At 42.5% G+C, this 11,516-nt stretch overlaps 1 protein-coding gene across 1 annotated transcript in view; it reads left to right on the top strand.

Moving 5' to 3' along the window:
- The first annotated feature begins 572 nt into the window (after positions 1 to 572).
- The window catches only part of dnajc6 (DnaJ (Hsp40) homolog, subfamily C, member 6), a 95,438-nt gene continuing 84,494 nt past the window's right edge, over positions 573 to 11,516 (top strand). The window contains exon 1 of the mRNA XM_072274549.1: positions 573 to 819. Coding sequence (XP_072130650.1) covers positions 573 to 819 — 247 coding nt within the window. The remainder of the gene's footprint in view (positions 820 to 11,516) is intronic.

Here is an 11,516-nt window from a genome sequence, read left to right as displayed (position 1 = left end):
TGAAAACAAGATTGAGCTAAAACTTATCCTAATTAGCCAGCCGTAATCAAGAATGTGGCATGAGAGTGCCTAAGTCATTCCACACAGACAGTATTTCAAGACGTTTGGAATAAAAATAATCCATGATCTATAGAAAAAATGGATTTGACAAAGCTACATTAGTATGTTTCAAACATACCCATACACTAACTGCAGAACCTTTCCATGAAGCCACACATTTTCTCGTAGCAGCACTATTTTGAAAGGCAGACAGGTTTGCAGGCAAGCTTCAGGCAACTCCTGGCTGAAGATGACCGTTTTCGTCAGGCAACTGGCAGGGAGCCAGTCGGAAGCCCGGAGAAGGACCTGTTAAAGGAGGGAGGCAGCTGGGGAGCTTTGCAAGTTTGTTATTGGGGTTGCCGGAGTTTTGCCTTTTCGATTTCTGCCCCTTTCTAGGAAACAAAACCGATTCATTCGCTACTTTGCTTCCTTTTTTTTTCAGGAGTCAGTTCATTGAACAAGGTCATGACTTACTCTCTCCCCTTTGTCTGTGAATGAGCATTCTTATTTGGTGACTTTTGTTTGAGTGCCCCATGAGCCTTCTTGGAAACTATCGCAAGAAGACAAATTATGACGGGTACGAATCGTTGCATTTGGTGGACACGGGTCCCGGCGATTTGGATAGTTGGCAGCAAGCTGGCGATGCAGAGCAGACGGTGAACCCGGCCCCTGCCCCAGCCCCAGCCCCAGCCTCAGCCCTCGCTCCCGAGCCAGCAGGAGCGATAGCAGCCAGTGGCCTGATCCCGCAGACAGCCCGCTACAGCACCATGGACAGGTCAGGTAACTGCTCCTCACTCGTCAACGCCATGTGCCATTCAGTAACACGAGCTCAACTCCTTATCTTAAATCCCGTGCTTGCAAAGAGAATTAATCATTTTCACTTGTATTTCTTAAATGTATGCAGCAATTCGTACTTTCTTGGCCCTTGTAACATTACCGAGCACTGTTAGTCGTTGAAATATAAATAATACCTCTAAATTTTTCTGTCGCACTGTTGGTAATGAAACGCTATGTGCTTTAAACCATTTTGTACTATATGTTTTATATTACTTCCGCTAGATTAGTGCATTCTTTAGTTTTTCAAATACGTAGGAAGAGAGATGTTGGTGCAGCAGTACGTAAATCATGTACAGTAGCTTCCGTGCTTTCTTTCAGGCTTCAAATTGCAAGTACAGAATTTAATCGCTAAATTCTTACAGAAGGCGTTGGGGGAGGGGCACTTGGCGAATGCATCCTGGATAGCAGCAGTATGGCGTCCTTCTGGTGCACGCTGTATTCACCTCCAGACTCCCACTTCTTACCCACGATCTTACCCGCTTGACTTGTTCTGTTGAAGTTTGGTTTACGTGTACTTATGGCTTTGACTCTGTTTTAACATTTGATTCATGATCAATTTTATGTTAATGAACTGAACGCTGTTGTTAACTAATTTTTGTGGTGGTGTCATATAAAGGATGGTCCAGTCTCTTTGAAGTGTGCACATTGGCTGCTGGGAATACTGTCAGCCGTTTGACCTTTTGCTATTGTCCAGACACTGAAGCAAATAATGTAATTGCTAATAATGTAATACATTTTATTGCATGTAAAGCAGAGTAAAATGATATTTTGATTAATTTCTATGCAGGATAAGTTGTTGGCATGTTTCTTTCTTTGTCTGTTCTTAATTGTCTAGTTTCCTAAATGCTGCTCTAAGAATCTAAAGCCTGTCTTATACTGTGCTTTCCAGAATTAAGTCACACATTGCTGTCTGCTTGATCTTTCCTATATTGTTTGTTCTTTAGAAATAAGTGATACTACAGGATCATCCTCATCTACACATCCTTGCCGTTGAAGTGAATACTGCATGTAATGCTTTAAAATTTGTCTCCAATTCCTATCTCGTCTTTCACTGTTCCTGCTGTTTCATTTTATTTGTGTTCTTTTACTTGTAATCCTGAAGTTGAAATAAAATTCACAATACTGCTAAGTGCAATTAATAAAACTTATTTGTAAGTTTGATAGTTAGTAGGGTTCTACTGGTTTGGCGCAGTGGTGCAACTACCAGAGCTGCTGCCCTAGCTTCAGTGCACCAGATTAATGAGAGATCTCCTGTGCTGTTAGTACGGAATTTTTACATCCTCCCAAAGACTTCTTCAGTGCTATTGTGTCCTCCCACATCCCTATGATGGAAAGATAAGAAGGTTGCCCCTAGTCTGTAGGTAAGTAGTAGTATCTGTGATTAGCGTGGGGGTGGGGTTAGTTGAGAAGAATGCAGGGAGAATAGAGTGTGATTAGTGTAAATGTGTGTTTCCTGGTTGGCGTGGGCAGGATGGGTGTACTTATTTGGAGATGGAGCACAGAAGCAGGCCTGTGCCTCCCAGTTACACCCGTGTGACCAATTAACCTGTACATCCTTGGAATGTGGGGCAAAAGTCACTTACAGACAGTGGGAGAATGTACAAACTGCTTAAGACAGTGGGTGAATGGAGACACTGGAATAGTATTACGCTGACTGTACTTTGAAGAGCTAGTTTTCATTCTGTATAATTCTATGGCTCTGTTAATTGTACATTACATACTTTAAAAAGAAATATTGTTAAACACATGGGAGTCAACCTATCTTCAAAGAAAGCATTTACATTTCTGTTTTATCTTTCCACTTGCTTACATGACAATGGTTCCAAAAAATACTCAAGAAGCCCAACACAATCCAGAGCAAAGCAGAAGAATTAATTGGAACTGTGTCCACCAAGCTAAGTGTTGATTCCTTTCACAGCTGAGCCACAGTAGCTGCAGAGTGCACCATCTGCAGAACACTTTGCAGTTTCCTGCCTCGGCACTCTGGCAGCACTTTGTAAACCCACAAATTTTGTCAACACAGACTGGGTGGCAGGTGTGTGGGAACATTAGTGTTGGCTGCCCTCTTCGGTTGTGCAAACTCATGCTGTTATTGTCACTGGGTCTAAGTTCTGGGCTTCACTACCCAATGACAAGGTAGAAAGTGAAAGGTGAAACTGCAGGAGGAGGGGTGAAGTCAACTGGTGAAAGAGATATAGGGCTAGAGAATGGGGAATCTGATAGGGGACCAAGGCCATAGAAGAAAGGGAAGGGGGAGGAGCACCAGAGGGAGGTGATGGGCAGGTAAGGAGATGCAGTGAGCAAGGGGAATGGTGAAGGGAGGGGGGCATTACCAAAGGTTCAAGAAATCGATGTTCATGCCATCAGGTTGGAGGCTGCCCAGACAGAATATAAGGCGTTGCTCTTTCAACCTGAGTGTGGCCTCATCACGACAGTAGAGGAGGCCACGGATTGACATGTCGGAACGGGAATGGGAATTGGAATTAAAATGGGCCACTGGGAGATCGTGCTTTTTCTAGAAGATGGAGCATAGGTGCTCAGTGAAGTGGTCCCCAATCTACACTGGGTCTCACCGATATACAGGCGGCCCCTCCGGGAGCACCACATACAGTATATGATTCCAACAGACTCGCAGGTGAAGTATCACCTCACCTGGAAGGACTGTTTGGGGCCCTGAATGGTAGTAAGGAAGGAGGTGTAGGGGCAGGTGTAGCGCTTGTTCCACTTGCAAGGGTAATCGCCAGGAAGGGAGATCAGTGGGGAGGGACGAATGGACAAGGGAGTTGCGTAGGGAAAGATCCCCGTGGAAAGTGGAAATTTGGAGGGGGGGAGAAGATGTGCTTGGTGGTGGTAGACCCATTGCTTTTACTTATTCCTGCCCACTGAATTTGTATATACAGACTTTGACCTGGTTTTATTCCCCCTGGTTCAGTCCCATCCTATCTGCATACGTGACACTTCACACACTCTTGAATTTTTTAGTGATTTCAAGTTTCCTGGCCCCGATCATCTTATTTTCAATATGGATGTTCCAGCTATGCCTGCTTTTTTTATTGGCTATGTAGAACAGTCGGTATGTTCTAAGCCTACACTGGTATCATTCTCCAACTTTTCCTATGCTACACGGATGACTGCATTGGTGCAGCTTCCTACACCAATGCAGAGCTCGTCGACTTCAACTTTGCCTCCATCTTTCACCCCGCCCTCAAATTTACCTGCTTCATTTCTGCCACCTCCCTCCCCTTTCTCGATCTTACTGCCTCTACTTCTGGAGACAGCTTATCTACCAATGTCTTTTATAAACACAGTTATTTTCACAGCTACCTGGACTATACCCCTTTCCACCCTGTTACTTGTAAAAATGTTATCTCCCTCTTTCAATTCCTCCGTCTCCACTGCATCGGCTCTCAGGATGAGGCCTTTCATTCCAGAACTAAGGAGATGTCCTCCTCCTTCAAAGGAAGAAGGTTCTTGTCCTCCACAATCAACACTGCCCTCAACCACATCTCTTCCATTTCGTGCATCCTTATGCCACCCTACCAGGGATAGAGTTCCCCTTGTCCTCACAAGCCTCTGCGGCAAGCACATAATTCTCCGTAATTTCTACCATCTTCAGTGGGATTCCACCACCTTTCCTTTCCCCCAGGTTTTGCTTTCTACGGGGATTACTCCCTATGCAACTCCCTTGTCTATTCATCCCTCCCCATTGATCTCCCTCCTGGCACTTATCCTTGCAAGCTGAACAAGTGCTACACCTGCCCCTCACTGCCATTCAGGACCCCAAATATGCCTTCCAAGTGAGGCGACGCTTCACCAGAGAGTCTGTTCGGGTCGTGTACTCTATCTGATGCTCCTGGTGCAACTTCCTGTATATCGGTGAGACCTGATGTGGATTGGGAGACCACTTCGCCAAGCACTTCCGCTCCTTCTGCCTGAAAAAGTGGGATTTCCCAATGGCCACCCATTTTAATTCCACTTCCCATTCCCATTCCGACATGTCAGCCCATAGCCTCCTCTACTGTCGTGATGAGGCCACACTCAGGTTGGAGGAACAACACTTTGTATTCCGTCTGGGTAGACTCCACTCTGATGGCATGAACGTAGAATTCTCGAACTTCTGGTAATTGCCTACCACCTCTTCTTCACTATTCCCTGTTCCCATTTCCCCCTCTCTCCTTACCTGCCCATCATCTCCCTCTGGTGCTCCTACATCTTCAATTTCTTCCATAGCCTTCTGTCCTCTACTATTACACTTCTCCTTCTCCAGCCCTTTATCTGTTTCACCAATCGACTTGCCAGCTCTTCACTCACCCCTCTTTCCTCTCGGTTTCACTTGTCACCTGCTGCTACCTTGTATTTCTTCCTCCCCTCCCCCTACCTTCTTACTCTGACTTCTCATCTTTTTTCTCCAGTCTTGATGAAGAGGCTTAGCCTGAAACATTGATTGTTTACTGTTTTCCATAGATACTGCCTAGCCTGCTGAGTTCCTCCAGCATTTTGTTTGTGTTGCTTGGATTTCCAGCATCTGCAGCTTTTCTGTTGTTTGAGGTAAAACCAATTACAGCCACTGAAGCAATTGTAATTTAAGCTGCAGTGATGTTGGCCTGGCTTCGTTGGTAGTTCTCTTGGATTTAAAGTTAAGGATAGTTACGTAAACCACACCTAAACACTTGAACACTAAGAATTATGTCTGTCCTTGTTGAAAGTCCCAGGCCCAAACATCTCTTCAAGCTTGGATGCCTTGTGGCCATTAAATGATTTAAAAAAAAGCTCAGTGACCTCAAATCATGTCTCCTTCCCCCTTTGCATATTTTCTTTCATTTCCACCTTCCCCATCACCTGGGCTCTCCTATTACCTGCCAGCTTGCACCTCCCCCGCACCCTACCATTTTTTAATGTCTTCTGCCCTCTTCTGTTCTTGATGAAAAGCCTTGGTTCAAAACATTGACAGTTTATTTCCCTCCATAGATGCTATCTGACCTTTTGAGTTTCTCCATCATTTTGTGTGTGTTTGCTCAAGATTTCCAGCATCCGCAGAATCTCTTGTCTCTCAAGTCACATCCAGCTACCACAGCTACAGAACAGGGCACAATCTTGCAGTGGTGGCGAAATGAAGGATGAATTATGTCGAAGATGTGGGCAGACAGCGATATTTGGCCTATTCATTTTAATAGGACATCAATTCAAGAGAAAATGGCACTTAGGATTAACTTGTAATCATAATCATGTGTAAAAGTTTGTTACACCAAAGTTTATTCATTTTGTGCAGCTGAGGAAGCAGGGCCAACTGTATGTGATTTAAAAAATATAAAAGCAAACAGGAGATAACTTGTCTTTCAGCAGAACTCACGGAATTATAAAGTCCGTTTGTGGAATGTTTTTGGAGATAATGGATCTAGATTCAGGGCTGTCTTCATAACAACAATAGTAGCTCCAGGGTCAGTCAGGGTCCTGGGTCAGAGCACAGATGGAACCAAGTACTGTAATGAGGCCCGGCTGAGAGGCCACCACATCCATCAGAAGAAGAGGAATTTACATGAGTTGTTCATGATGTCTGAAGTAACTGATATACACCTGTAACTGGTAGGTTTAATGATAACTAGACAGTTGAGGATTAGTTAAACTATATTTTGTCTCAATGAATGCTCAGAAAAGATTTTTCTATACTACTGATGCTTGTCCTCTGTGCAGCAGATGAATAAATACTTCTGTTTGGTTTGAGTACAGACTTCTGTGAATAATTATACTCAGCACACTTCACAAAACATAGATGGACCTTTTTTTTTTGGAAATGGAGACAGCTGTAAATGAAGGACATGTGGTACTGTACCAGCTCCAAGACAGACTTAATGCATATATTTTGGGTACCAGATTGTGAACCTAGAATAGCAAATCATAGTGTCTGTGCATAGAATTGTTATCAGAGCAGTGTTTGAACAAAAAGAATGAGTAATACAAATTAGACTTTCTGGATAATTGTGTAAAGTGATTGCATGTGACAATCATCACTGAAGCCAGATAACAGAAACATGCGGTACACAATGGGCCATTCCGACAACGCCAACCATGATGCCTATCTAAGAGTAGCGGGGTAATGACCCTAATACAGGCAAATGGCTAATCCTATTTGACAGTATTGGGGTCATTATCCCTTTACCTTTTCCTATCAAGTATCTGTCCAATACCTTTTAAGTATTGTTATAGTACCTGCCCCCACTATCTCCTCAGGTAGCATGGTCCAAATATTCACTACCTGTTGTGTGGAAAGAATCACCCCTGAGATCTGTAAATATTTCCCTCTCACCTTAAACCTTTTCCCTCTAATTCTAGAGTCTCCTGACCTGGGAAAATGGTTCTGACTCTCCCATCTATGCAACCCCCTCCACTTTCCACAGGGATTACTCCCTCTGTGACTCCCTTGTCCATTCATCCTTCCCCACTAATCTCCCTCCTGGCACTTCACCCTGCAAGCAGCCCCAGTGCCATACCTGCCCATACACCACCTCCCTCCTCTCTACTCAGGGCCCCAAACAGGTGAGGCAACACGTCTGCGAATCTGCTGGTGTCATCTGTCGTGTCCGGTGCTCCCGATGTGGCCTCTTCAACATTGGTGAGACCCGTCGTAAATTGGGCGACTGCTTCGTCGAGCACCTCCGCAAGCAAAACTTCCTGGTGGCCAAATGTTTTAATTTCGATTCTCATTCCGACACGTCGGTCCATGGCCCTCTCTTGTACCAAGATGGGGCCCTCCGCAGGGTGAAGGAGCAAAACCTTAAATTCTTTCTTGGTACCCTCCAGCCTGTTGGCATGAATATTGATTTCTCCTTCCAGTAAAGCAAATCCCCCTCCCCCTTTTTATTCCCTACTCTGACCTTGTACTACTTCTCACCTGCCTATAGATTCCCCCTGGGTCCCCCCATCCTCCCCCTTCTCCTGTGGTCTACACTTCTCTCCTATCAGATTCCTTCCTCTCACCCACCTGGCTTCACTTATCACCTTCCAGCTAGCCTTTTTCCCCTCCCCCCCCAAACCTTTTTATTCTGGCATCTTCCCCCTTCCTTCTCAGTCCTGAGGAAGGATCACAGCCCAAAGCACTGGCTGATTTATTTCCCTAGGTGCTGCCTGACCTGCTGAGATCTTCCAGCATTTTGTTTGTGTTGCCCATCTATGTCCTTCTGTAATTTCACAAGTCTCAAATGATTCATCCTTCAGCCTTCTACTTTCCAGTGAGGTTAAACCCACCCTAACCAATTTCCTCCATTCCAGGAAACATCTTTTCTACACTCCCTCTGTTGTTAATAATGTGATCCTCGTAATGTGGTGACCACAATTGTACACAGTATTCTTGGTGTAGCCTAACCAATTTCTGCCCGACTTTCCATCTGATTTAAGTCCTGCTGTTGCTTTGAAATACCATGCTACAATGGTATTTTCTTTATCCACAAAGAGTTTCACAAACCTGAAAGGTTTGATAGATTTGCTCTGACAGTGTTTATTGAGCAGGATGCAGTGATACCGCTATACTAATAGTTACTGGTTGAGATCAGTATTTGCCTGGAAACAGCACTGTCAGTATCAAGTTGGACAGCAATCTTCTCATTGTTCACCATCCTGTTCAAATGCAACTGTTTGTGGCATGAGCAGGGATTTCATTGTTGGCATCAGAACTTTGAATGTTACAGAAGAGTGGAGGAATTTCTAAGAGGTATTTCTAAAAATGGACCCAAGGCAGTTTAGTTTCAACTTTTGCACCATCATTTGGCATGAAATGCTGTTGTCTGCTTTGTTAAACTTGAGGTGCAAATTATTACATATCGGTTGGACTCTGCAATCAGAGATTTTTTATTATATCATTTGTATTGATACAAATGGAAGCTAAAAACATTGATACAAACTCTGGATTGCATGAGCTCCTAAATTTATATTTGTGATTGGCATACCAAAGGATAGGCATTTTTTTTTCTTCTGCAGCACCTTTCGTGAAATTAATGATGCCCTAGATGGTCCTACCATGTTCTGGATATGGGGAGGCATGGTGACAATAACTCAAAAAGAGCAAGTTGTTTCAGTGATGTTGTTTGAAAGACAAATACTGATGAGAACTTTAGATGAGTTCTGTTGTTTTACCTGGCTAGGGCTCTTAGTCTTAAGATATAGTGTTGTCAATGAAGGGCTATAAAGAGAAAGCTCTTGAGTTTTCAGTTGAAAATCTTTGCTGTCTTTGTGTTCTGGATGCTTGATTATCATGCATGTTCAAGACTGAAATGTGTTTATGGATATTTTGGAGGAAACTAGGTAGACCTGAGAGCAGAGAAGGAGGAATTGAGGTGGAAGATCAGCCTTGATATTAAATGGTGAGTCAACTGATCCATCCCTTTTACATTTTTAGGGCTTTTTTTCTCTTTGTTACTGTCGTATAGCTGAAAAGTTGAGAATCTGTTATTTTTCTGAAGTCAAAACTAATTCATTTTCATAATATTTTGCCCATTTTCATAATTTCAGTGGTCTGGAATATATTACTTTTGTGATCTCATGCTTTATAGTGCTGCTTTCTAAAGACTTAAAATTTAAGCTTGTTTTGTTCTTCATAGTTTTCATTCTTGGTAATAGTGGGACATAGGTTGAGGAGGGTACATACATATATATCTCTGACATTTATTGTCCAACCCTAATTATCCTGTCAGTGCCAATGGAGTTAAAAGTGAACCATATAGGTTTGTCTGGGGTCGTATTTGGGCTAGGCAATATGAGTGAGGATGGCAGATTTCCTTCCTGAAGGTCATTATTGGACAAAATCAGATTTTTTTTACGAACAAGTGTAAAATTACCATTGTTGAGGGAAGATTTTTAAAATACTGTACTTTTGTTTAAGAAGAATATAAGATCCTCATCTGCATGGAAGTATTTCTGGAACAATAGTCCAAAAACAATTGCTGGTCCAGGATCTTAAATGCTACTGCACCGCACCAAGATTGAAAAATATCTGTAAAATCTGCTTTTTGATAATCTCATGGGATATTTTTCAAAGTTTATTATTGATTAAAATTGTCATAAACTTGGTATTATGCACCAAACTATAGTTCTACAAGTTGATTGATATAGGGAGCAAGAAAATATCATAGTTATGGTATGTTTATGAAGAGTGAAAAATTATTTTGAAGTGAAAATTTTTCTGCGTGTTAGAAACTGATACGGCTAAGTGTTCATTTGGGTAAATTCTTTGCGACATTAAAACTTAGTTACGTTATAATTAATATTCAGGAAAAAAGTGAAGTGAAAGAAGTGTCAAATTACCCAATTCAAGTAGTGTACAGATAGTTGGGGCAATTTAATATTGCAAATTAGGACATTATGGATGCACTCATTTAGTCTGTATCTCAATTGATGTGTCGTCCCTCAATCATCCCTGTCACTGAATTCTCCCCATCTCCTCCTCCTATGACACCTTCCATGTCTTCTTGGAATCCCCTCCAGCTTTTAAAATCTCATCCATCTAAGAGTAAAAATAATTGTTTCCTCTTGAAGTTGAATGTGGTTGCCATTCATGTAAAAACAGGGAATATCTGCGGTCATTGGGCCAATTCCCTGAAGTTACAGCACATCCCTGTTAGTTAATTTGAAAGTACCATTTTTCACCTTATTCAGTTAATATCACTAAATTTTTGCACTGAAATAAAGTTAACCTAAGCACTGATGGTGAGATAAACCCAAATGCCTTCTCAAGTATCCAGCAGGAACACATTAAAAATAACATGATTTCAACCAAGTTCTTGTGTGCGATTGGTATACTGTGCAATATGCAGCTATCGAGTGACCCTATTTTCAATGTTGAAATGCCATAAAGCCAGAATTGAAATATATCACAGGCTTTTGTGCTCTCATGTTGTAGGATTATGTGTTTTTTCCTTTGAATCTTAATAATTTCGACAGTAAGGATCATAAAAATAAGGATCATTGCAATGAAAAATACACAAAATGCTGAAGGATCTCAGCAAGTCAGGCAGCATTTATGGAGCAGACTGAACAGTGGGCGTTTTGGGCTGAGATCATTCATCAGGACTAGAAAGGAGGGGGGCAGAAACCAGAATAAGGGGAAATACAAGCTGGCAGGTTTTATGTAACCACCTGCCTGACTTGCTGAGTTCCTCCAGTATTTTGTGTGTGTTGTCAATATTTACAGAATCTGCAGAATCTCTCTTAATGACTTGCAATGAGCAATGTTTTCATCGACTGCAACACAGTTTTGAGAATACAAATATTTTCTGTGAAAGAACAAATGTTGAGTAGAAAGAAATTTTCTTGGTGTGACTTGTGCCACACAGAAGAATCTGGTATGAAGAGAATGATAAAAGTGTCACTCTGCTCCCTATGGCCTCTCAGTTTGAAGTCCAAATTTAGAACGGGCTCTGAATTTCCTGCATTTCTCCAGGTGGCACAATGTGCCGGTGGGATTCTGGCCCCCTTTAGCAGGAATTGCAAGCACTGAGTTTGGGGGAAGAGTACGTTTGAGTTGCCAGTTGTTCGGTCATGGTAATAGCATAGAGCTCATCCTGAACTGATTCCATGTAATAGAAAATGTGCCAACAACAACAACGCCTGTTCAAGTAGTGTCCACAGCACAGTCAAATTTCATGATACAG

Source organism: Mobula birostris, chromosome 12 (assembly GCF_030028105.1).
Source record: "Mobula birostris isolate sMobBir1 chromosome 12, sMobBir1.hap1, whole genome shotgun sequence".
Taxonomy (NCBI): domain Eukaryota; kingdom Metazoa; phylum Chordata; class Chondrichthyes; order Myliobatiformes; family Myliobatidae; genus Mobula; species Mobula birostris.
This window is presented reverse-complemented; position numbering and strand designations above follow the sequence as displayed.